Source organism: Podarcis bocagei (genome assembly GCF_964188305.1).
Source record: "Podarcis bocagei genome assembly, chromosome: 1".
Taxonomy (NCBI): Eukaryota; Metazoa; Chordata; class Lepidosauria; order Squamata; family Lacertidae; genus Podarcis; species Podarcis bocagei.
In genome coordinates, this window is record NC_138125.1 from 22532991 (window position 1) to 22558455 (window position 25465).

The 25465-nt window shown below is 43.0% G+C and overlaps 1 protein-coding gene across 6 annotated transcripts; it reads right to left on the reverse strand.

Moving 5' to 3' along the window:
- CCDC197 (coiled-coil domain containing 197) lies at window positions 1-24848 on the reverse strand. Of its 6 annotated transcripts, XM_081173967.1 has the most exons (10): window positions 15100-15124; window positions 14673-14751; window positions 12974-13019; window positions 12131-12307; window positions 10234-10391; window positions 4864-4946; window positions 4455-4627; window positions 2672-2782; window positions 1944-2060; window positions 1-329 (listed from the first exon to the last, which is right to left on the reverse strand). In XM_081173967.1, exons 1-10 carry the CDS (start codon window positions 15107-15109, stop codon window positions 144-146), a joined length of 1140 nt encoding a protein of 379 aa, XP_081030093.1. In that variant the 5' UTR covers window positions 15110-15124; the 3' UTR covers window positions 1-143. The 6 variants fall into 6 exon arrangements, with proteins under 6 accessions (XP_081030093.1, XP_081030092.1, XP_081030091.1 ...); XM_081173966.1 differs by lacking the exons at window positions 14673-14751; window positions 15100-15124 and adding an exon at window positions 24607-24848; XM_081173965.1 differs by lacking the exon at window positions 14673-14751 and having other exon boundaries at window positions 15100-15325.
- Window positions 24849-25465: the final 617 nt, after the last annotated feature.

Below are 25465 nucleotides of genomic sequence, written 5' to 3' on the forward strand. Positions count from 1 at the left end.
TTTCACCCACAAATCAAAGCATTTATGGTAATGCATTGACATCCATCTGTGTTGATTTGTGTGCAGAAGCTACTATAAATATTCCACTAGTCCCTGCAGTGTCTCCCATTCTGTATATGGGATTTTAAAAGAGATTTGTCTCCTTATGCTTTTCCTCCTTTGTCTTCCAGCTTGTCCTTACTGGCAAAGCTTATTTGCTTTTTAAGTTGTTCCCTAGAAAGAGTAGAAGATGACTTTTCCCTCAAAAGATGAGAGGATGACCTTGTAAGTTCTTCAGACTGCAGTGCTTTTGTTTCCTCTACGATCTGTTTTTTCCTCAAAATGGACTCCTGAATAAGAAGAGAGAAAGGTTCTTAATAAAGCTTAGTTTCTCAAAGGAGAGTGGCTTAAGCTGAAGTACTGAGAAAGCGTCTTACAAATTCACATGGGAAATTAATCTTGAACAACACATTGGGATGGTTCACACATAGCTCTAAAACAGCTATCCAGTTCCTGGTGCTCTCCAGATGTTTCAGTTTACAACTTCCACCATCCTTGCTCTGTGCTGGTTGGGGCTGATGCAAGATGCAGTCTGAAACATCTGCAAGACACCAGGCTAGAGGAGGCTGCAGTAAACCATGGTTAAATACTATGTGCCTGAGCTGCTACAGGCAACATGCTTGAGCAAAGCCTCAGGTTCTTGAGCTTCCCTTCTTATCTTGCTGCATGGCTAACAAGGCTGGGTTATCAGTGGTGCAATCGCCCCAGCGCCCTGCCTGCAAGGGGACCCAGACTCTGAGCTTTCATAAAAAAAGAGAGTCAACCAGACACCTATTTAAAAAGTTTGGAAGTGAAATATACAAATGGGCAAGCCTGTCTTTTCCTGCTTTTCAGTGTTTTTTTAGTAAACAAATGAAGTCAGCACTATGATCAGTGAGTTGTTTCAACACCAGGAGATAGGAACCCCTTGGTTCTAAAGTGTGGACTTTCCCCCCTACCCTTTAGAGCACCTTCCGTCTCATTTTCTAGTGCAGGCATGTCCAGCTCCCAAAAGACTGCAATCTGCTCACAGTACGGTATTAAAATACTGGCTGTGATTTACCCATTGTCATTGCCTGGCAAAATTGTTGAGCTTTTCTTTCGAGGAGGCAAAGAAGTTGTTGAGCTTTTTTGGGGGGGAGGGGGAGGCGAGCTTTCGTTCCTTTTGGAGGACAAATGCTAAGGGTCATGCAATCGACCGCGATCTACCATTAGCGTCCTGCGGTCGATAGGTAGACCACGACCGACCTGTTTGACATGCCTGTTCTCGTGCATGCAGTCTGTAGTCTGTCCAGGCCCAGTGGCAGCAGTCAGTCAAGTCAAGAGTATAGGAATGATCGTTGGGTGCGGAGCACACTCCCCACCTGCAGGCAGCCTCAGCTGCCTGCGCGCATGACCTTGGGGTGTGGGGCACACTCCCCCTCACAGATAAAGCCACAGCTGTCTGAACATATTGCCCTCTGTCTAACCTTTTGCGGTCTCAGTAGTCTGTGGTGTCCTGTCTGTGACCTTTGTCTCTGAGACATTTGTCTCCTTTGTCATACACTGTGCAAGGGGAAAATGACGCGGTGGAAACAGGTGCCAAAATAACTTTGTACCACCCCACGATCTCAGGATTGGAAGATGTGTAAAGGTCACAGCCCAAAATTTGGGTTTGCATATTGTGTCAATAAAAGGAGCCTCCACAGAGCTGGCCGGCAGCTTGCTTGCAGCTCACCTGTGCGCAGCTCACCTGCATTACCAACTCCTGCCTCATGTCCTTCACTTCAAAGAGGAAGAGTGGGGCTGAAGAGCGGAGTAAAAATGCTTTATGTATTATTGCTCCACTCCCTGATCTAAATGCATGCTTTATCCCCTTAGATTATTGCTGTTCATAACAGTCATGGATAAAATGTTACACTCAGTCTTGGGTTGGTTTCACTTACCTGGATCATGTCTAGCTTGGACAGCAATGTCATGTCGTCCAAAGGGCCATAATGAGGCATGTAGCATAACTCTGCCATGTTGTTGATTGCTAACATCATCCTGCTTAGATCTTGCCTCTACATGAGCATAAAGAGATGGATGAACTTTGTCCTTCTCACCACTATACATCCACATATACTTGGAGAGTAGTGAAAGAAGACAACACTTATAAAGAGTGAGGTTAGCACTTTTTTAAAAAAAGAAGAAGATGGAGCTGGTTCATCATCTTCATTATCAATATAAATCCAGTTTCATCCCAGCTTTGCAATTCTCATTTCAGATGGGACACAGCAGCAAATTAAATCCCAGCTCAGTCGTCAGTCCTGCCCCTCCACTATCCTCAAAGCAGGCTTTTTGCAAATTAAGGTAGGCATGGGGAACTTTTAGCCCTCCCGGGGCTGATTTACACTTGTGGTTTATAATGCTAAAAATCCATTGCTAAAATGTGACACCAGAGGGCCCTGCAGAGCAGAGGGCAAAGGGAAACTGTAAAATGTAGATCCAGCCCAGATATTGTTGAACTTCCATGCTGGCTGGGGCTAATGGGAGCTGTATTTTACTTTATTTACTTAAAAGCAAAAGTATTTATAAACCCTGTAATATATACATTTTTAATCTCTAAGTTGTATACAACATCCAATCAATAAACAGGAGCTTTGGGGTGGGGTGGGGACTCAGAGAAGCTTACCTTTTGATCGATGAGACATTCCTCATTGTTAATTTGGTGACACAAGTGTTTCTTTTTTTCTTGTAGTGCTCTTTTCTTTGACTGAAGTTCAGAAATTTTGCTGAGTAGCACCTAGGCAAAGCCATAAAATGGGAATTTAGGGATGCGCTGTTCGTACATTTATTTTACGGCATTTGTAATCTGCCTTTCACCCAAGGATCTCAGGGCGGCATACAGTAAACATTAATGTAATACAGTGGTACCTCTGGATACGAACGGGATCCGTTCCGGAGCCCTCTTTGCATCTAGAAGCAAACGTAACTAGCGACGGCACGTCTGCACACGTGCCCGTTGCTTTTCGCCGCTTCTACGCATGCGTGATGTCATTTTGAGCGTCTGCGCATGTGCAAGCGGCGAAATCCTGAAGTAACGCACTCCATTACTTCTGGGTTGCCGCGAAGCGCAACTCGAACGCGCTCAATCCGAAGCGCATTCAACCCAAGGTATGACTGTAATTAACAATAAAAATATTAACCAAGCTTGCAAGAGGAAATAGAGGCTTTGCAAGTGATTTCACCCACCTACACATGCAAATATATGCAGGAACACTTCACAGTCGCATTAGACTATTTGGAACTGAATGGCAGCTGAATGAAAGAGAAATTGTATCTGGAGAGGTTTTGACTGTTTTGAGATTTCCTGGTGGGCACATAGGAGCCCTGCTGGAGCATGTCAAGAACCCATCTAGTCCAGCACTCTGAACATGAGCACAACAGCACTCACCCCTTCTGCAGTGTCTGGCAATGGGTATTCAGAGGCAAACTTCCTTCAACAGCGGAAGTAGAACATAGCCACCATAGGTACTAGCCAGGGAAAGTCAGGGTAGGGTATTTCAAGGCTCCCAGGCTTCCCTGAGAAAAAGTGAGCGGCGCTGCCCAGAAAACAGCAGCGGTTCCTAGTGGTACAAAAGGGTCTGGTGCTGTAACAATGGTTTTTTCCCTCCACCACAGCAGCACTTAGGCTTATGGGGAAGAGCCATAGCTCAGTGATGCAGTACATGCTTTGATTGCAGAATGTCCCAGGTTCAATCCCAGGAGCATCTCCACTTAACAGAACAGGTAGCAGGCCATAGGAAAGATCTTCTACCTGAGATTCTGGAAAGCCACTGCCAGTCAGAGAAGACAATACCTGCCAGTATTGTAACACCATTCGATACCAATAGTATTAATAGTAATATTATTAATAGTAATATTATTAATACTAATATTATTAATAGTGCCCAATGAGAAGGGAGATGTACACTAGCAGTACACAATGAGAGGGAAGATGCAAACTAATAGAACACAATGAAACAATAGCAGCAGCAGCAGCAGCAGCAGCAGCAGCAGCAATACACTAGCAGCACACAATGGGGCAAGAGGGGGAAGCCATAATCATATTTTTCGAAAAGCCTTTCAAAAAGATCATTCACCCACTTCCTGCAGAAAAAGAAAACAACAGCAGCAGCAGCAACATATCCTCTCTGAGGCTTTGTAGTGTGACCAGTTATAGTACCAATTGGACCCTGTTCCGAAGGAATCTACAAGTTGAGAATCCTAATGAATTACACAGCATGGGTTTCCTACATGCTGCAAATACTTCTCAAAGCTTTGTTGGTTTCAGAAGACAGAATTCTCCGAGGTTTCAGAAGACAGAATTCTCCGAGGTTTCAGAAAAGAACCAGCACACTCGGTCCTTAGTACAATCGGACCTGTGGAATGAATGGATTGGGCGTCATAAAAACTACATGCTCAGTGAACATTACAAATGTCGTGGTATTGTATTCCTCTCGCAAGATCCCCAATTCTTTTTGTGTTTCCTCAATGTGACACTGCTGGATGGACAAATTCTTCATCAAGCTCTGGTTTTCCTCAAACAGTGACTTGTGCCTTTTGATGAGGGCTTCAACCATGGAGTCTTCCGGATATCCAAGAAAGCCTGCAATGCAAAACAGGGAGGGTTATGCTATACATGGAAAACACATATCGGGGTCATGTTTTTATTGTTTTGGTATTTTTGTGCTACTCTTTATTTTTGATGGCTCTTCAAAAGTGGTTTATGAAAGATGTCTTGTGGATCCTTTTATGAGTCAAAAGGCAAGAAATCTAAATACTTTTTTGTCAAGTACAGAGTCCCCCCCAAGTAAAGTGTAACTGTTTAATGATTATACTCACCTGGTGTGAATGTGGCGGTAACTTTCTTCAGGAAATCTTCGAAGCTTTTGTATTTTGCCATCTTCTTCTGCAGTTCCTTTTTTCTGAAGAAATATATATTAGGGGTGCTTGGAATGCCTTATGTCTTATCAACAAATGACTAGAAATTCCTGGAAAGGGATCGTTGCTGTAACTCAATTACGAAATGTGAGGGACAATTCTCCCCCATCTCAACCTTGACTGCCATGGGCAGCCAAACATCTGCAGAGATTGCCCATGTTTAGTCACACCACCAGTTCCTGGCAGCTGTGCATTTGAGTGATAGACCAGCTCAGCCCAGTGTTGGCTGGCTGGTGCCCATTGGGACTGGTAGGGAGGAGGGCAGAGAATCATAGAATCATAGAGTTGGAAGAGACCACAAGGGCCATTGAGTCCAACCCCCTGCCAAGCAGGAAACACCATCAGAGCACTCCTGACATATGGTTGTCAAGCCTCTGCTTAAAGACCTCCAAAGAAGGAGACTCCACCACACTCCTTGGCAGCAAATTCCACTGTCAAACAGCTCTTACTGTCAGGAAGTTCTTCCTAATGTTTAGGTGGAATCTTCTTTCTTGTAGTTTGGATCCATTGCTCCGTGTCCGCTTCTCTGGAGCAGCAGAAAACAACCTTTCTCCCTCCTCTATGTGACATCCTTCTATATATTTGAACATGGCTATCATATCACCCCTTAACCTCCTCTTCTCCAGGCTAAACATGCCCAGCTCCCTTAGCCGTTCCTCATAAGGCATCGTTTCCAGGCCTTTGACCATTTCGGTTGCCCTCCTCTGGACACGTTCCAGTTTGTCAGTGTCCTTCTTGAACTGTGGTGCCCAGAACTGGACACAGTACTCCAGGTGAGGTCTGACCAGAGCAGAATACAGTGGCACTATTACTTGTTGAGAGGTCAACAATAGATAAAGCCAGAGCCAATGATGAGCAGAGTCATCTAACTCTAGTTATGTTCTCATCCTTCTCCCTAAGGAGTTCTGCTGAGGCAACACTGAGACTGAGTGTCTGCCTTTGGAGTGGATGTAACTAAAAAGGCAGGCAGGTAGGGGCTGGCTGGGGGCACAGTGAAGTTGGTGGAATACTGCCCCTTTTGCTCTAATGGACCAGCCTTCACTGGCTCAAGTTGTTGATAATGATCACTGCATATATATTTGTTTATATGCCGCCTTTCCCCCCTGACAGGGGCTCAATGTGGCTTACAGATAAAAATGTGGTCAGCACCATCAAGATGTTGTCCTGAGGACCCAAAATGGTCTTGGCTTTTGTTTCATTCATTTATCAAAATATTTGTGACCAGTTCTATATCAAATTGTACTCCGAGCAAGGTACAGGGATTTGAACCGCTGACCTTCTGATCGGCAAGCCCTAGGCTCTGTGGTTTAACCCACAGTGCTACCCGCATCCCTCTGGCTGAGTACTGTAAAGGTAAAGGGTAAAGGGACCCCTGACCATTAGGTCCAGTCGTGACCGACTCTGGGGTTGCGGCACTCATCTCGCTTTATTGGCTGAGGGAGCCGGCGTATGGCTTCCGGGTCATGTGGCCAGCAGGACTAAGCCACTTCTGGCGAACCAGAGCAACACACGGAAACGCCGTTTACCTTCCTGCCAGAGCGGTGCCTATTTATCTACTTGCACTTTGACGTGCTTTCGAACTGCTAGGTTGGCAGGAGCAGGGACAGAGCAACGGGAGCTCACCCCATCGCGGGGATTCGTACTCTTAGATAATTAAACATTTGCTCTACGTAAATATGTAAAAGATTAAATTTAGGAACACAGAAAGCTGCCTCATATTAAGTCGACCATTGGCCCAGGTAGCTCAATAATGTCTACACTGACTGGCAGGCCTACCTAGAGATGCCAGGGATTGAACCAGCAACCTTCTGCATGCAAGGCATATGCTCTCCCACTGAACTACAGCCTTCCCCATTTAAGCTATGGCCCTCTTAGCAAGCCCCCATCCTTAAGAAATATAACTTTGATGATGATTCTATTCTGCCAGGGCACAGGACCTTCAGATCAGGAAAGCTAGCCATGCTTGCCGGCTGGAGAATAATGTGCAGTGGTGTTATCAGGAGAAGACTTTGGGACTGAAGTCCAGGGGCCCACTCAGAGGAATGTCCCCAGCAGGAGAGTCCCCAAAAACAGCAAAGCTGGCTTACGACATTTTGGTTATATCATTAAGTTATATCAAACACAATATATGGAATTGATGAATCAAGAGATTGAGTGGAAGATAAAGCAAATGAAACAAAAGACATTTGAATCGGCAGATAAATGTGGCAAACTTCTGGCTTGGCAATTGAAGAAAAGACAGAAACTAAATACAGTCACAAGCCTAGAAGTGGATGGAAAGAATATAACTAAACACAACGAGATTAGAAACTGTTTTTTGAGCTATTTTAAAAAACTATACTCTCAAGGGCCACAGAATGAAGAGGACATAGATGAATTCCTTAATAAATATGGATTACAAAAAATCTCTCATCAAAGCAAGGTGGATTTAAATCAGAGAATAACAGAACAAGAGATAGAGGGTGCCATTCAGGACATGCAACTGGGCAAATCTCCAGGACCAGATGGATTGACTTCCAGATATTATAAAGCTTTAAAGGAATGGTTGATACAACCGTTAAAGGAAGTCTGCAATGAGATTTTAGAGGGGGAAAAGGCACCAGAGTCGTGGAAAGAGGCGTATATTACACTTATTCCAAAGACAGAGACTGAAAAGACGCAACTTAAGAACTATCGCCCAATATCATTACTTAATGTGGATTACAAAATTTTTGCAGACATTTTGGCAAAAAGATTTAAAAGAGTGTTGATGGAGAAGATTCATAAGGACCAAGCAGGCTTTCTCCCAAAAAGGCATTTATCAGATAATGTGAGGAATATAATAGACATTTTGGAACTACTAGAGGTGAATATAAACACTAAAGCAGTGCTGATCTTTGTAGACGCGGAGAAAGCCTTTGACAATATTTCTTGGAGTTTTATGAAAAAGAATCTCCATGGGATGGGGGTAGGCCAAGGATTTGAAAACGGCATAGGTGCGATATACTCTGAACAAAAAGCTAAGCTGATCGTAAATAATGTGATAACTGAGGAACTTAAGATAGAAAAAGGGACACAACAGGGGTGCCCAATTTCCCCATTGCTTTTTATTTCTGTTCTGGAGGTGTTGCTAAATATGATTAGAGATGACCAGCAGGTTAAAGGTGTACAGGTCGGAGCTAAACATTACAAGTTAAGGGCCTTTGCAGATGACTTAGTATTGACCTTACAAGAGCCAGACACTAGTACGAAAAGGGTGTTGGAGATAATTCAACAATTTGGCCAGGTAGCTGGATTTAAACTGAACAAACAAAAGACTAAAGTCTTAGAAAAAAACTTAACAGCCATGGAGAAGGAGAAATTTCAAGAGGAGACAGGTTTGACAGTGGTTAAGAAGGTGAAATATCTAGGGGTCCACTTGACATCTAAAAATTTGAACTTGTATAAAGACAACTATGAAAAATGTTGGTCAGAAATTAAAAAAGATCTAGAAATATGGTCAAATTTGAAATTGTCAATGTTAGGCCGAATTGCAGTTATCAAGATGAATGTATTGCCTAGAATGTTATTTTTGTTTCAAACCTTGCAGATTCTTGACAAGATGGACTGTTTCAAGAGGTGGCAGAAAGACATTTCGAAATTTGTCTGGCAGGGCAAAAAGCCCAGAATTAAATTTAAAATACTGACAGATGCTAAAGAAAGAGGGGGATTTGCCCTGCCGGATTTAAAATTGTACTATGAAGCAGCAGCGTTTTGCTGGCTAAAAGAGTGGATGCTCCTCGAGAATACAGACACTTTGGACTTGGAAGGTTTTAATAATGCATTTGGTTGGCATGCATATTTGTGGTATGATAAAATCAAAGTGCATAGGGCCTTTAAAAACCATATTGTTAGAAAAGCATTGTTCAATGTTTGGATAAGATATAAAGACTTGTTGGAAAACAAAACCCCTAGATGGTTGTCACCTTTGGAGGCTAAGGCACTGAAAAAGCTCAATATGGAGGCCGAATGGCCAAAGTATTGGGAAATTTTGGAACAAGATGGAGATAAATTGAAATTACAGAGTCATGAGAAATTGAAACCTAAAGTACGAGATTGGCTCCATTATTATCAAATAATGGAGGTCTACAAACAAGATAGGAAAATTGGCTTACAGGTGGAGAAATCAAAACTAGAAACTGAATTGTTAGAACCCAATACCAAGAATTTGTCAAGAATGTATAACTTGCTGCTGAAATGGAATACACAAGATGAAACAGTTAAATCGGCTATGATTAAGTGGGCACAGGACATTGGTCATAACATTATGTTTGCTGACTGGGAATGGTTGTGGAACACCGGTATAAAATTTACGGCATGTAATGCCTTAAAGGAAAATATTATGAAAATGATCTACAGGTGGTACATGACCCCAGTCAAGCTAGCAAAAATTTATCATTTGCCTGATAATAAGTGTTGGAAGTGTAAAGAAACTGAAGGTACTTTCTACCACCTTTGGTGGACGTGCCCGAAGATTAAGGCTTTCTGGGAAATGATATATAATGAAATGAAAAAGGTACTTAAATGTACTTTCCCTAAGAAACCAGAAGCCTTTCTCTTGGGCATTGTCGGCCAATTGGTGTCAAAGAAAGATAGAACTTTCTTTATGTATGCTACGACAGCAGCAAGAATACTCATCGCAAAGTATTGGAAGATACAAGATCTACCCACCGTGGAAGAATGGCAGATGAAAGTGATGGACTAAATGACACTGGCTGAGATGACTGGCAGAATCCGTGATCAGAGGAAAGAGACGGCGGAAGAGGACTGGAAGAAATTTAAACTTTATCTTAAGAGCTATTATAAAATTGATGAATGCTAAAATGCCGAGGTGTTGAGAGAAAAAGGGAAACAGTGACATAAGACTAAGCTAGAGAAAGGACTAAGAGGACACATATTTGATAAAATTGCTTAGAAGCTGCTGAAATAATTTTGGAAATAGGGATGCAGAAAGGGGAGGTATGGGGGAGTCCGAGAAACGAAGGTTATGGAAAAAAAGGTTATGAAATTATACATGTTTGTTTGTATTTTTATTTGTTTGTATTGTTTAAAAAATATTGTAAAACCAATAAAAAATTTTATATATATATAAAAAAAGCTGGCTTACGACATTTTGAAGTAAGTGAAGTAATACACACTGTCATCTAACGATGGGGCCTCCAGAAGTCTAGTGTCTAAGATTGCCTCACTGCACCCCTGCCCAGATACCTTTGGCTCAGTCTCAAATCTGTCTTAAAAGCATCAGTCACATACCTAACTTGGAGTTTCTTAAGCTCTTTTTTCAGTTTGAATACCTCACGCTTCTTGAGGGTTTTTAGCGCGTGTTCCTGGTGGTACAGCTGAATGACACGCTCCTTCTTCTGATAACACTCTTTAATATATGCGTCAAATTCAAGAATTCGATTCTTCCTCTGAACCAAGAAGGAGAAAGAAGGCTTAATCAGTTTTGCATAGTTTTGCTCAGTATTCAAAGGTGGGAGCCCATGAAGGGGAAGTCATTTGTTTCAGAGAAAATGAGAATGAATTCATCCTGGACACTAACAAAAAATGGAGAGAAAACTGATTAAGCTGCAGTCATTTACACACTTACCTGGGACTAAGTTCACAGCAACTTAGGGTTCCTAGGAAGCATGGGCCCAAGTGGTTTTCTTCTTGTTCCACACTTTTTAGGTATGGGTCCAAGCACTTTTGTCTTATACCTCACCAGGCTGCTGGTTTATCTTGCCCAGTATTGCATATTGCAACTAGATGGAGACTCTTCAGGGTCTCAGGCAGGTTTTACTCATCATCTGACATTTGAAGCTTTTAAACATAGATACCAGCAGCTGAATTGGGGACCTACCAAACTAAATGCTAGTGTTCCATCTCAAATCCCATCTACAGCCTCTGCTATGCTGCCCTCTTGTGATTAGGCTGCCTGCCTGCACAGTGCTCTGGAGCTACGATTGAGTATGAGTGAATGTCATTTCCAGTTTCTTTCACTTTCTCATTTTTCCAATTGTCTGGAGGAGGCTGAGCACTGAGCCATGCTTAGATCCGCACTCGGCCTCCTCTGCCCCCTCAACATTGAGGGGGCCTGGTCCCCTTCCAACAAATACAGAGGGGGTTGAAGACATCTCGGCCCCTTATACAGTGGTACCTCGGGTTAAGTACTTAATTTGTTCCGGAGGTCTGTTCTTAACCTGAAACTGTTCGTAACCTGAAGCACCACTTTAGCTAATGGGGCCTCCTGCTGCTGCCGTGCCGCTGGAGCACGGTTTCTGTTCTCATTCTGCAGCAAAGTTCTTAACCTGAAGCACTATTTCTGGGTTAGCGGAGTCTGTAACTTGCAGCGTATGTAACCTGAAGCGTATGTAACCTGAGGTACCACTGTTGCTAGCACACCTGACTGGCCCCCACTTCCGGCTTTGCATCATTACAACTGTGTGAGAATGGCAGTGCCTGATATGTGGTGGAGTTGCACCCCGATTAAGTACTTCTGGGGAGAAATACACGAGGAGTTGAAAAAAATGCTTAAAATCCCATTAACAAAAAACCCAGATGCTTACCTACTGGTCCTTTTAGGAAAAGAAATACTGAAATAGGGAAAAAGAATTTTCTTATATGCAACCACCACAGCTAGGATAGTAATAGCATCTAAATGGAAAGCTAAAGAACTACCTACCAAGGAGAAATGGATTCTCAAATTAAATGAATATTTAAAATTGGCTAAATTAACAGCATCCATACGACAGCAGTCAAATCAAAAACTAAAAAAAGAATAGCAATGCTTTGATGATTATATGACAAAATATTGCTCTAAAAAAGACATGCTAATATCCTTAGGTTAAGAATGTAAATGCATCAACAATAAATTATCAATGATGTATGTATGTATACAGAGAAAATAAAAACAATCGGAATGCAGTGATAAGGGTAAAATTGATTCTAGAGAAGACGAGTAGTGGTGGAGGGAAGTTAAACAGGGTAGTGGGTTTATTTCATTTTGTTTGTGCTTTTTCTCCCCCCCCCCTTTTTGGATATTGTATAATTATTTAATGTATATTGATTTAATGTTTCTTTTCTGTTAATAACGTTTAACAGATCAATGCAGATCCAGCCCAGACCCCAACTCCAAGTGCCCTCCTTGTAGATGCAGAGTGATGCTTACATCCTGATCTTTTTGTTCAAGTGCCTCTCTTCGTTGGGCCAGCACTTCCATCCTCTCTTTGAACTCTTGTTTCTTTGCAGTCAGTTCTGCAGAAGCTTGCTTATTTTCAATTTCTTTCTTCCGAAGCCGGAATGTTTGCAGTGCTTTTCTGCGATGCTGCAAAATGTCACTGGTGCTCTAGAAAACAAAACTGGTTTTTACAAATATATATAGAGAGAGAGATGGAAGGAGAGAGAACCGTAGGGTTAGAAGGGGCCCCAAAGGTTATCTAGTCCGTGTGTGTGTGTGTGTGTGTGTGTGTGTGTACACAAACACACACACCCCCCACACACTACTTTTTTTCTTTAAAAATATTTAGGGGTACTCTTGCAATGAGGGAACTACCAGAATGCCCTCAGAGCTGTACCTCAGTGTCCAGGCTGAACAATGGGGGTGTAGACGCTTCTTCAGGTCTACAGGGTCAGGGAATGATGGGAGTTGTAGTTCAGTGCCATCTGGAGGGCCAAGGCTCCCCATATGCAGGGAGCCTCACCTGCATGAGTCAAGCAAGCTCTCCGCTGCACATGCTGACAAGAGGACAGAGCTTACATGTTCATTCCTGCTCTCCCCTTTTGCGTGTTGAATTAGCACAGAAGGCAAACTCCCAAGTAGGGCTTTAACAGTTAGAAGAATATTATCTTCCCTGGATACCAGTTCAATCCCCCTGGCACGGTTATTATCGGAGAATTGCTCGACTTCTGCCAAAGCTCTGCTTTTGGCACAACCTAATAAAGAAACAGAAGCCCTGTCCTATATTTAACCCGGCCCTCTTGTCTGAGAAAGAGAATGACAAAGGCAGCTGACCTCTCGCATGACAGGAATCTGAGGCACATCTTCATCCTCTTCTTCCCTATATATATATAAAAAAAGGTAAATTGTTGTCATAGACCCTTATTACCTGGAAATTATTCTCCATGTATGAAAGGCAGCTCCCAATGTTCTGTCACACTTTGGGTGAGCTTATGTAGATGATGATGAAAAGAGGCACCATCTTGATTCTCAAGGTCTGGGTGATCAATGGCATATTACAGGCAGTGGCATAGCATGGGTAGTTGGGGTGGCATGGCACATTTTTTTGGAGGGACCCCCGCCACAGGTCCCCTAATTGGAGCTGTGAAAGAGCTGTGCAGGCAGCATTTTTGCATGGGGGACCAACACTGCCAACTGCAGCTCCACTCCTGGGGCAGAGAGAGGAGAGTTGGCAGCAACATTGCCGCCCCTCTCATTGGCTGCATTGTGGCACCCAGTGTTGCTGCTGAGGCAGCTTTCTTGTGCCTGGGCCCAGTCGCAGCTCCACTCCTGGGTCAAGCCTGATTCTGGACGCAGCAGGCTCCCTCCATGCCCTATGCCCCTATGATATGAAGGTCTACTTAGAAGTAACCCCCACTAGGTTTTGTGGGGTTACTCTGAAATAAGTATACAGTGGTACCTCGGGTTACATACGCTTCAGGTTACATATGCTTCAGATTACAGACTCCGCTAACCCAGAAATAGTGCTTTGTTAAGAACTTTGCTTCAGGATGAGAACAGAAATCGTGCGGCGGCAGCAGCAGGAGGTCCCATTAGCTAAAGTGGTGCTTCAGGTTAAGAACAGTTTCAGTATAAGAACAGACCTCCGGAATGAATTAAGTACTTAACCCGAGGTACCACTGTACAGAGGATTTCTTTTCTTTTCTTTTTATGTAAAGCAGACCAAACAACTACCATTTTAGAAAGCAAGTAAATGTAACTCCTCTCTAAATTTTGTGTGCTGCACATTCAGACATGTGCACACATACTTCCATGATGGAAGCATAACAATTTTATTATTATCTGTTGTATATACACACCATGAGATATAACCCAAGTAGGGATGGCAAGGTCTATGTACAAATTCTCAGTCTATACAAAATCAAAATGGAGAGACATAATGATATATAAAACATTCACAAATCCTTCAGAAAGCCATATTTCACGCATAGGCAAAGCCATACAGTCCCAGAGGCTATTTGCAGCACTGTAAGAAATGAAATACCACCACATGGCCTGGCAACCTTCTGGAGCTTCCAACATTTAAATTATGCCCTATTCCCCCCCCCCCATCACAATGTCCCACACATGGGGAAATTTGCAATTCTTGCAATGTCTTCCATTTTTGTACGATAAATGTCCTAGCTACTGCCAACAACCATGTAATGAGTTCTTTTGTATGCCCTTCTTGAACCTGATCGGCCCATAGATTTCAACATAGAAGCTGTGGAGTCCTTTGAACAGGAGTCTTACAAACAGCAGGATTTTTTTTCTCAAATGGGGGGTGGATTTTTTTTTTAAAAAATGGAACCCTGCCTTCTCCAATTATTGAGAAACTATATAGAAAGATGGAGGGAGGCAAAGCCAGAGGCAATAGTGATAAAATAAATAGAATGTAGGATCCCTACGGAAAGAAATGGATAGTGGCAGGTTTTGGGGGATGCATAAAATGGCAATGGGGCCACATGAAGCCCCCAGGCTGCAAGTCACCCACCTGTCCATTCTCCTTAAAACTCCAGGATATAAATCTATGCTGAACTTTTGGAGACTGACAGCAGTGACAACAGCAGTATCTAGGAGTTAGGGGAGATAGCCGGAAGCATCACAATGGCACCTCTATGGCATCTTGCTTCATCCTTGAGCACCTACCCTATACAGGGTAAATCCCATACTAGGTTTACAGGAGACATCTCCCCCTTTCAACACAAGGAAGCAACACTTAAGGGGAGTAGTTTGGCAGCGGTTCCTTCCTAAATAGTACCGCTAGCGACATAGGGTTGAAAGGTGACAACTCAAGAGATCCAGGTGGGACCTTTACATTACCCCATTCAGGAGGAGACAAAACAGCTGTAGTGCCACCTGCTGAATTCGTTCCATGGTCCTATCACTCAACTGCTATCATTAGAGCAGTCTTTGCCAACCTGGTGCCATCCAGATGTATTGAACTGCAATTCCCGTCCACTGATGGGAGTTGTCGTCCAAGAAATCTGGGTTGGCACATACTGCAGTGAGAGGTGTTCAACACAGCTGACGAGGAACCAGGACTGATGACAGGACAAAGGGAGGAAATTAGGGTTTGATCACATATTACTAGATTTGTCACCCAATGAAAACTCAGGCTGTGTTCACACATGCGGTTTTCTAAGAGTCAGCTGATTTAATATATGTTTTAATTAACCAATTAATGAATTTATTAAAATACATTAATTTACATAGTTCTAAAGGGGGAAAACCTGCTTTGGGTTGTATCCAAATAAGGACCACATCTGCACTATAGTTTTAAAGCAGCATAATGCTACAGCCATGGTCTCCCAAAGTAACCTGAGAACTGCAGTTTGTTAAGAGTGCTGAGGGTTGTTAGGAGACACCTGTTCCTTTAAGAGAGCTACAATTCCCAGAAGGATTGAGAAGAGGGATTAACTGTTAAACCACACAGTGGTGTGATGTTGCTTTAAATGTATATTGTGGAGTTGGGGCCTAAGACCACATCCACATCATAAATTTAAAGCAATATTATATCACTCATGGCTTCCCCCAAAGAATCCTGAGATCCCTGTTCCCTCATTCTTTTTTTTTTATAATAATTTTTTATTGCGTTTTTTTCAATTACAGATTTAACAGAAAAAGAAAAAACAGAAAAAATAGAAAAAGAAGAAAAAAGAAAAAATCCAAACCATTTCAACCACTTATTTCAACTTTCTTTCGGACTTCCCCACATCTCCCGCCCAGTGTGTTCTTAACAATAAATTTGTCAGCAAATTATAACCTTGTTTCTTGTGTTTCTTTTGTACTTTCAATTTGCAATTTAAGTTTAAATCCCTTATTCTCCATTTACTCTAAAAACATAACATATTGTCATCTTTAACCATTTAAACTTTGGTTTTTCCACTAATGTTATCCAATTTCATATATAATCAACTCTCATTGCTGGGGCTAACCTCTCGAATCATGCGGCATCTTATAGTTCATATAACTTATAGTACTTCTGTAAATAGTCTTTAAACTTTTTCCAGTCCTCCTCCATTGCTTCTTCTCCCAAATCTCGGATCCTGGCAGTCATCTCAGCTAGCTCCATGTAGTTCATCAGTTGCGTCTGCCAATCTTCCAGTGTGGGCAAATCTTGAGTCTTCCAATGTTTAGCGATGAGGATTCTTGCTGCTGTGGTGGCATACATGAAAAAGGTTCTGTCCTTCTTTAACACCCTCTGGCCGACAATGCCCAGAAGGAAGGCCTCCGGTTTCTTGGGGAAGGTGTACTTAAACACCTTTTTTAACTCGTTGTAGATCATTTCCCAGAAGGCCTTCACTTTTGGACAAGTCCACCAAAGGTGAAAGAATGTCCCCTCAGCCTCCCTGCATTTCCAACATTTATTATCAGACAAATGATATATCTTAGCAAGCTTGACTGGGGTCATGTACCACCTGTATACCATTTTCATAATGTTTTCTTTCAGGCCACTACATGCCGTAAACTTCATACCGGTGGTCCATAACCTTTCCCAGTCATCAGACATGATATTATAGCCAATGTATTGAGCCCATTTTATCATGGCTGATTTGACTGTCTCATCCTGAGTATTCCATTTAAGCAGCAAGTTATACATTCTCGATAGTAACTTGGTCTTAGGTTCTAACAACTCTGTCTCAAGCTTCGATTTTTCCACCTGGAATCCTGTTTTTTTATCTAGCTTAAAAACCTCATTGATTTGGGCATAATGAAACCAATCTTGCACCTTACCTTTTAATTTCTCAAAGCTCTGCAACCTCCAATTGTCTCCAATGTTTTCTATTATTTCCCAATATTTCGGCCAGCCGGCCTCCATATTGGGTTTTTTCCGAGCCTTGGCCTCTATTGGTGATAACCACCTCGGAGTTTTACCTTCCAGTAAGTCTTTATATTTTTTCCAGACCATAAATATTGCTTTTCTGACAATATGGCTTTTGAACTTTCCATATGTTTTTGCCTTGTCATACCACAAATACGCATGCCAACCTAACGAATTATCAAAGCCTTCCAGATCTAGGACATCCGTGTTTTCTAACAGAATCCAATCTTTCATCCAGCAGAAGGCAGCTGCTTCATAGTATAACCTTAAGTCCGGCAGGGCAAACCCCCCTCTCTCCTTTGCATCAGTTAATATTTTAAACTTTATTCGGGGCTTTTTGCCCTGCCAAACAAATTTCGATATATCCTTCTGCCACTTTCCAAAACATTCCACTCTGTCCACAATCTGCAAGGCTTGAAACAAAAACAACATTTTAGGCAAAACGTTCATCTTTATAGCTGCGATTCGGCCTAACAAGGATAGATTCAATCTTGACCAAATTTCTAAGTCTTTTTTGACTTCTGACCAACATTTCTCATAGTTGTCTTTAAATAAGTTCAGATTTTTAGAGGACAGAATAACCCCCAAGTATTTCACTTTTTTAACAATATTTAGTTCCGTTTCCTTCTGAAACCCCTCTGTTTCGGAAGATGTCAAGTTTTTCCCTAATACCTTGGTTTTTTGTTTATTCAACTTAAAACCCGCCACCCGACCAAATTTCTGAATCAATTCTAATACTCTTTTTGTACTAAGTTCTGGCTCCTGTAATGTTAAAACCAAATCATCTGCAAATGCTTTCAATTTATATTGTTTCGCTCCGACCCTAATTCCCTGTACCAGCCGATCCTTCCTGATCATATTCAGCAACACCTCCAGGACCGAGATAAATAGTAGGGGGGATAGGGGGCACCCCTGTCGTGTTCCTTTTTCAATAAAGAACTCTTCCGTCACCACATTGTTCACTATCAACTTAGTAATAATAATAATAATAATAATTTATTATTTGTACCCCGCCCATCTGGCTGGGTTTCCCCAGCCACTCTGGGCGGCTTCCATAGAAACAAAAAATACAGTAAAATATCACAGATTAAAAGCTTCCCTGAACAGGGCTGCCTTAAGATGTCTTCTAAATGTCAGGTAGTTATTCATCGCTTTGACATCTGATGGGAGGGCATTCCACAGGGCGGGCGCCACTACCGAGAAGGCCCTCTGCCTGGTTCCCTGTAGCTTTGCTTCTCGCAATGAGGGAACCGCCAGAAGGCCCTCGGCGCTGGACCTCAGCGTCCGGGCAGAACAATGGGGGTGGAGACGCTCCTTCAGGTATACTGGGCCGAGGCCATTTAGGGCTTTAAAGGTCAACACCAGCACTTTGAATTGTGCTCGGAAACGTACTGGGAGCCAATGTAGGTCTTTCAAGACCGGTGTTATGTGGTCTCGGCGGCCGCCCCCAGTCACCAGTCTAGCTGCTTCTATTCCATTCTCAAACCCCCGTCCCACTCCCATCCCTTCCAAATTTTTCTTCATAAACTTCCAAGAAATATTATCAAAGGCCTTCTCCGCATCTATAAATATCAACACTGCTTTGGTGTTAATGTTTGTTTGCAACAATTCCAAAATATCAATAATGTTCCTAGTATTGTCAAACAAATGCCTGCCTGGGAGAAAGCCTGCTTGGTCCTTGTGAATTACTTCATTTAATACTTTTTTAAATCTATTTGCCAAAATGTCCGCAAATATTTTGTAATCCACGTTTAGGAGTGAGATGGGACGATAGTTCCTAAGTTGAGTCTTTTCAGTTTCCACTTTGGGTATCAATGTGATGAATGCTTCTTTCCACGTTTCTGGTGCCCTCCCTCCCCCCATAATCTGGTTGCAAACCTCCATTAAAGGTTGTATCAAGTAGTCTTTTAACGTCTTATAGTACTTGGAGGTAAGACCATCGGGGCCTGGAGATTTGCCTAGCTGCATGTTTTGAATGGCAGCCTCAATTTCCTGTTGTGTTATTTTACAGTTCAAGATTGATCTCTTCTCTTGAGACAATTCTGGTAGGCCGTTATCTTTCAGGAATTGCTCTATCTCAGTCGTTTCCTCTGGCCCTTGAGTATACAATTTTTTAAAATATTTCTGGAAACACTTTCTAATTTCTCCTGGTTTCTGGATATTTTTTCCTTCAACTTCTAGATTGGTAACATAATTTAATTTTTGTCTCTTTTTTAGCTGCCAAGCTAACAGTTTCCCACATTTATTCGCAGATTCAAAAGATCTTTGCTTCATTTGTTTGATTTTCCATTCCACTTCTTGATTTATCAACTTCATATATTGTGACTGGTGGAATTTGATTTCTCTTAAAATCTCTTTTGATTTTGGATTCAGTCTTAATTTTTTCTCTCCGTCTCTTATTTTCTCTAATATCTTATCCTTTTTTCCATTCCAAAATTTTTTCTTGATCGTGTTTTGTTGTATCAGAAATCCTCTCATGACAGCTTTGCTTGCGTCCCAAATTGTTCTTTTTTCCACCGAGGTATTCAAGTTAATTTCAAAATAATCCTTTAACGCTTTTTGGGCCTTCTTTACAATCTCTTGATCTCTTAACAGGCTATCATTCATTTTCCATCTGAAGGAATCGGCTGTAGTAAATCTCACTTCCATTTTCAGAGCATTGTGGTCGGAGCAGGTTTTTGGGCAGATTTCCACTCTTATAGTCTTAGGTGCCAGCCCTCTGGTTGTCCAAATTTGGTCGATTCTTGTCCATGACAGGTGGGCCTCAGAGAAAAAAGTTCCCTCTTTACCTAAGGGGTTTCTCGTCCTCCAGATATCAATCAAATCCATATTGTCAGTTAATTCAAAAAAAGTTTTGGGTAGTCTGCCTTCTTTAGTCAGGTTCTGATTCTGTGACTTATCCATATAAGTAGAGACCACCCCATTCATATCTCCCATCATGATGATGTTGGAATAATCCAGATAGTCCAGTAATGTCTCATGCAGCTTCTTAAAGAATTCTGATTTCCCCTCATTTGGTGCATAAATTCCTAATATCAGCACTTTTTCTCCTTGGGTTTGTATTTCAATTGCCAAAATTCTTCCTTGTTCATCTTTAAACAAAAATTTCGGTGCTAGGTTCTCCTTTGCGTAGATCACCACACCTCTCTTTTTAACTCTGTCTGATGAAATAAATTCTTGGCCTAGTCTTTTATTAATTAACACTTTCCTGTGGAGCCTAGTCACATGAGTTTCTTGCAAACAAATTATATCCAAATGTTCTTTTTTCAAAATATGAAAAATCCTTTTGCGTTTTTCCGGGGAATTTGCGCCATTAATGTTCCAACTATATAGCTGCAGAGACATCCTTTGTCTATCTGTTGTTACTCTTTATGAGGTGTCTTCTTTTTTGTCCAAATCCGTAGGTGTTGGATCTTTTACAGGTTGTGGTAGAGGCCAGGGTGCTGCAATTCCCTTCTGAAGATCCTCTCCGTGGTCGTGCAGGAACTTCTGGCTGTCCTCTTTCGTTTTGATTTTAATCTTCTTTCTTTTGTAGTTGAATGATAGGCCTTGTGGAAACTCCCACCTGTACGGTATCCCGTTGCTTCTCAAGAGACCGGCTAGGTCCGTATAGTTGGCTCTGAGATCCAGTAGTTGTTTAGGAATATCTTTGTAAATTTCCGCTTTTCTGTCCTGGATCTCAAGTGTTTTGTTAAAATGAAGATCAAGTATTTTGTCTCTCTCCTGTTTAGCTCTTAAGATAATTAAACAGTCCCTGGGCCTGTCTTTCTTGACAATTCTTCCCAATCTAAACGCAGTTGTTATTTTAAAATCTTCGTCCTCTTTTATACCCCAAAACTTAGAAAATTCTGTTGTCAAATAACCAATCAAGTCCTCCTTCTCAAGCTCTGGGATAAAGCGTAATCTTAAATTGTTTTGTCGGTTTCTCAATTCCACCATAGACAGGTAGGCCTGCTGGTCGCTGACGTGCTTATGAAGTGGCCTTACCTCTCCTCTCAATTCATCCACTTTCTGAATTGCTTGATCAGATTTCTCATTTGCAGCTTCAGCCAATTTTCGGTTCTCAGAAGTGGCGTCTTTTAAATTCCCAATTGTTTGTGAGTGTTGGGCCACTTGTTCAGATAGTTTTGTAATTGAGGATGTGGCTAGGTCGATTTTTGCTGTTTGGTCGTCTACCTTCTTATTTAAAATTGCAAATTGCTGTAACATTTCATCTAGAAGAGTACCTGATCCCCCTGCTGCCATATCCTCAGTTGTTGGCTGTTCAGCTTCCTTTAAGAGAGCTGTTGTTGAGGGTGCAGCCCCCTGTAGAACAGCAGGGACTGAAGATCTGCGAGGCTGGGAAGTCAAAGTTGTTTGTACCAGCTGTCCTTTCGCTGCTTTCGATTTTGCAGATCTTGTTTTCGGAGGGCCACTCATTCCACACCTGTCTATGGATTCAAGGTCAAACTGTCAAATGTTCCATGAGAAAGACAGGCCACCAAGTAGATAACAGAACAGAAGAAAGTCAAAACAAAAGTTGGTTCCCAGGGGTTTGTAAATCCCAAGCTCCACTAGAGGGAGTATTATTTCAAAAAGGAAAGAAGAAAGTTTTAGTCGCCATTAAAGTTCCTGCAACTAAAGAAGTTGACAATAGTCCTTAAAACTTTTTTCCCCCACTTTTTCCACTTGCAGAGCCCTTTCAATGTTGCTACAATAGTCCCCTCTAAGGGTGCAAGATACAGTTACTTAGTTGTATACAGTTGCTTAATTGTTATGCCTCTATGTATCCGTTTCAGTTTTATAAAATGTATCCGCAAGACAAGCCTTTTCCCCTGCCAGTCCAGAGAAGGGGTTTTTAAAGTTTTAAAGTCCACCAGGGAAGAAGGTCCTTAGTTTAAATCAGCTCAAATAACACAGTAAAAAAAAGAAAACTTGCCTTTCCTTTCAGTTGCCAGTTCTAAAGACGCATGATGGTTCCCGTTTATAATCCCTTTCTGTTGCTTCCAGCTTGTCAGTTCCTTTGCCTTTGATCTCTAAGCTCTACCGGGAGACGGACTTCCTTTTTCTCGTCTCCCGCTTTCAGCCAAATTTTCAATTTATAGTTCCAAATTTAAAATGTTCCTTACTCACGAGTAGGTAATTTGGAGTCCAATGCTTAAGGAAGAAAGGTCGGCGCTCATCAGCAGCAGCCGCGCGGCTTCGCTCCCGCAGAAAGAGCGATGTACTCTCAGCACCGCTTCCCCTCCGTGCTTCCGGAGCCCCTTACGGGGTCCCTTCGTCGTTTTGGGGGTCGCTCCAGGTGCCCGCCGAGTCCCACGGCCACGAGCTCGCTCTGCTCGTGGTTTTTCTTGATGGGTCGTCGCTGTGCCGCAGCGAACGACCCTTTTCTGCGGAGCTCCTCTTCACAGCGCAAAGAGGACCGCCATTGCTTGTTTCGCGCCGCCTCCGGAAGTCCCTGTTCCCTCATTCTTGACCACTGGCCATGCTGGCTGGGGCTGATGGGAGTTAGAGTTGGGAAAGCCTTTTCTACATAGAGTCCTCCTGACCATCTTTGCAGACAATTGCTGCAAGCATACCTGAATGAATCGGATTAAATGGCTAGAAAAGAAGCTCATGGCAAATCAAGGTCCTAGGGTGAGCAACCAAATGTGGAATGCAAATCCAAGTTGCAATTACACATACTCTAATCCTGCAGCTGTGCTTTGCAAGGGATCATTTTCTATACCAACAAATCGGGTTGCCACCTGATCAGGAAATACCAGATGCTTGCCTGCTCTTGTGCTGGAGCAGAAAGTGGGGAAAAATCAGCCAGGGCAGATCTTCAGCACAAGTTGTTAATCCTCAGTCTGGATCAGATGATATGATACCTTCAATAATTCTCCTACATATTGTGGGGAGTAAGAAGAACTCTCTTCCCTGCTCAACCACCCAGCAGTAATTTGAGGAAGTAACTTTTGTTGGAAAACTAGCCCCCTCGGGAGAGGCTGGCCCCTCTCCCAGCATCTCAGGGCTTGTTTACCGGTGATCTACTCTGGCTGGCATCCTCGCAGAACTGAACTTTTTTCAATGCTTTATTTTCCCAAAGGAAAGTTTCCAGTTCAGAATGGCACCAGGAGTCTACTGATACTCAGGGCTCGTCCTTGTTTCTGCTTGACCCACACTTATTCTAGGCATGGATCTGAGCGGTTTCCCCATTGTTTTCCAAGGGAAAACCCATTCTTTAGCGATAGATCGGAACAAATGGCAATCTGGGTGAAACCTGAATCGCTGTTTGCTCCAATTGAGCACTAAAGAGTAGTTTTCCCTGGTGGAAAGCAGCAGGAAGTGTGAAGAAGCCCTCAGTCAAAAAACCCTGATGACCTTCCCCATATTGTGTTGGGGACTGAGTGGGGAGCGGGCATGATGACACTGGGGGCGAGGCTAGCCTGAATGCCCTGCCCCTCCCCACACTCTCACCATTCACATGTTCAGGTAACACTTACAGCTGAAGTCCTGGAGAAAGAATCTCCAGGGCTGTCAAGTCTACTGTAAAGCATCATCTGGCAGACCAATGACATATTGCAGACAGCTAAAGAGACACCCACATGTAGAAGGTGCAAATAATTCTTCAAATCCACCCAGGCCTTTTCAAAGCTGTCTCTGCCAGCTGAGCATCTAAGTTTATGAGGATGCATGGGGGTTAGTCAGACCTCCCTACGATCGCCACAAATTCAGGGCCCACGTGTTCTGCTGCTCTCTGCAAAGTTCTTGCTTTGTTTTCTCACGAGTAAATGTGGGGAGATATTAAATGATGTCAACAGATTAAACAAATTCCATGGTGTGTTTCTACAGCATGAAATCTTCTTTGCCCCATACAGCACAAACACCAAATGCAGGGTTGACTGTGGGAACTGTTTTATATGCCATGTTACTGTTGGTCTGGCATTTTAACGCTGCGGAAAGAGGCAGCAGTGACATCATTCCTGGCGCCAGCCGTGCAGTTTGATGAGATCCACTTGAGCCGTACCACCAAGTGATTTGATCGGAATAAGAATGGGTTTGTTAGGTTTTTCTGTATCCTGTTGGAAGCCTTTGGTGCGTAACCTGGAAACGATAATTTCCTTGAGCAAGGAGTCCCAATGATGGCAGACAGTGAGTGTGGAGTAGTGGCTAGGGTCTTGGGAGACCAGGGTTCAAATCCTCCCTCAGCCTTGAGGCCTACTGCGTGGCTTTGAGCCAGCCTTTGTCTCTCAAGCCTGACCTACCTCACAGGGTTGTTGTGAGGAATAAATCGAGAGGGAGATAAGTGTCTGCTTCACCTTGAGCTCCTTGGAGGAAAGGGATGGGCATAAATGTGCTAATTAAATAATAAGAATGAAAATGCGACCAGCCTGCCAGAAAATAGGTATGCCCATCTAACATGTATACAAATCAGTAGCATGCCTGTAGGTACATCTATCTTTTCCATGGCTAGAATGTAACCCACTCTACAAGGGGGTTAGAGCAGCATCCCCTGACCCCACTCAGCTTGGCATGTGGCCCCCAGATGGTTTCCCAGCTGACAGTGCGGCCCTCAAACTGAATAAAAGTTCCCCCACACCCGTTTTAAGGAATGCATCACACACATCAAGGGCCACCTTACCTGTGTTCTCCTAGCTGGGTCACGAAAACATTTCCTGGCCCGTTTTCCACCTGCAGAAAGTATTTGGGATCATGGTCCCTTCTCATCATCAGAAAAGTCATGTTTCTTTAGGAAGGAAGGGAGGGGGGTTGTGGAAATGCTTCCCCCTCCACTTTTCTGCAGGAATCCTGTGTACTGTCATGCGCAGCAGTTTCACCCCCTGGGAAATTGGTCAAGAGGAGAAAGAAGTGTCCAGTTTGCCTCTGTTTGTCTAAAGCTTATCTCGGCACGACCAAATGAGCCCGACGGTGCTGCTTTCGCTGCATCGACAGAGACAGACGTGTGTGAGCAGCAAACCCAGATCTAATTGCAAAGCTGGAAGCGCAGGGCTCAGCGTGGCAGGTGAGCTTTCTGGGTTGCTACTTCAGTTACCTTTCCGCCTGCTGCTGCTTCCAGTGTCCCCCTGGCAACCCCAGCACAGAGTGCGGATCAAGGCCTCGAGTGCCCAGGGAGAACTGTCCTTGTGTTTCCCTGGGGAGTGATATCTCTCTCTCTCTCTCTCTCTCTCTCTCTCTCTCTCTCTCTCTCTCTCTCTCTCTCTCCCCCCTCTCCCCCCCTCTCCCCAGCACAGCTGTAAACAGAACAGCGCAAACACTGCATGAAATATACTCGGAGTCGAGAGTGGATTTCATGCTCTTTATTCAGCTCATAGTGGTGAGGAGGAATGAATGTTCCCCCAGAACATCTGCTTTATATACATTACAGTGGTACGCTTCAGGTTACATACGCTTCAGGTTACAGACTCCGCTAACCCAGAAATATTACCTCGGGTTAAGAACTTTGATTCAGGATGAGAACAGAAATCATGCTCCGGCGGTGC

What these genes read in the sequence shown, in the direction of transcription:
- CCDC197 (XM_081173965.1), bottom strand. Translation starts at nt 15,311, where the DNA reads ATGTGTGAACACAGCCTGAGTTTTCATTGGGTGACAAATCTAGTAATA. An exon ending in AGATTCCTGTCATGCGAGAG is followed by an intron (nt 12,308 to 12,973) that starts GTCAGCTGCCTT and finishes TTTGTTTTCTAG; the next exon opens with AGCACCAGTGACATTTTGCA. An exon ending in AATGTCTCATCGATCAAAAG is followed by an intron (nt 2,061 to 2,671) that starts GTAAGCTTCTCT and finishes ATGCTCATGTAG; the next exon opens with AGGCAAGATCTAAGCAGGAT.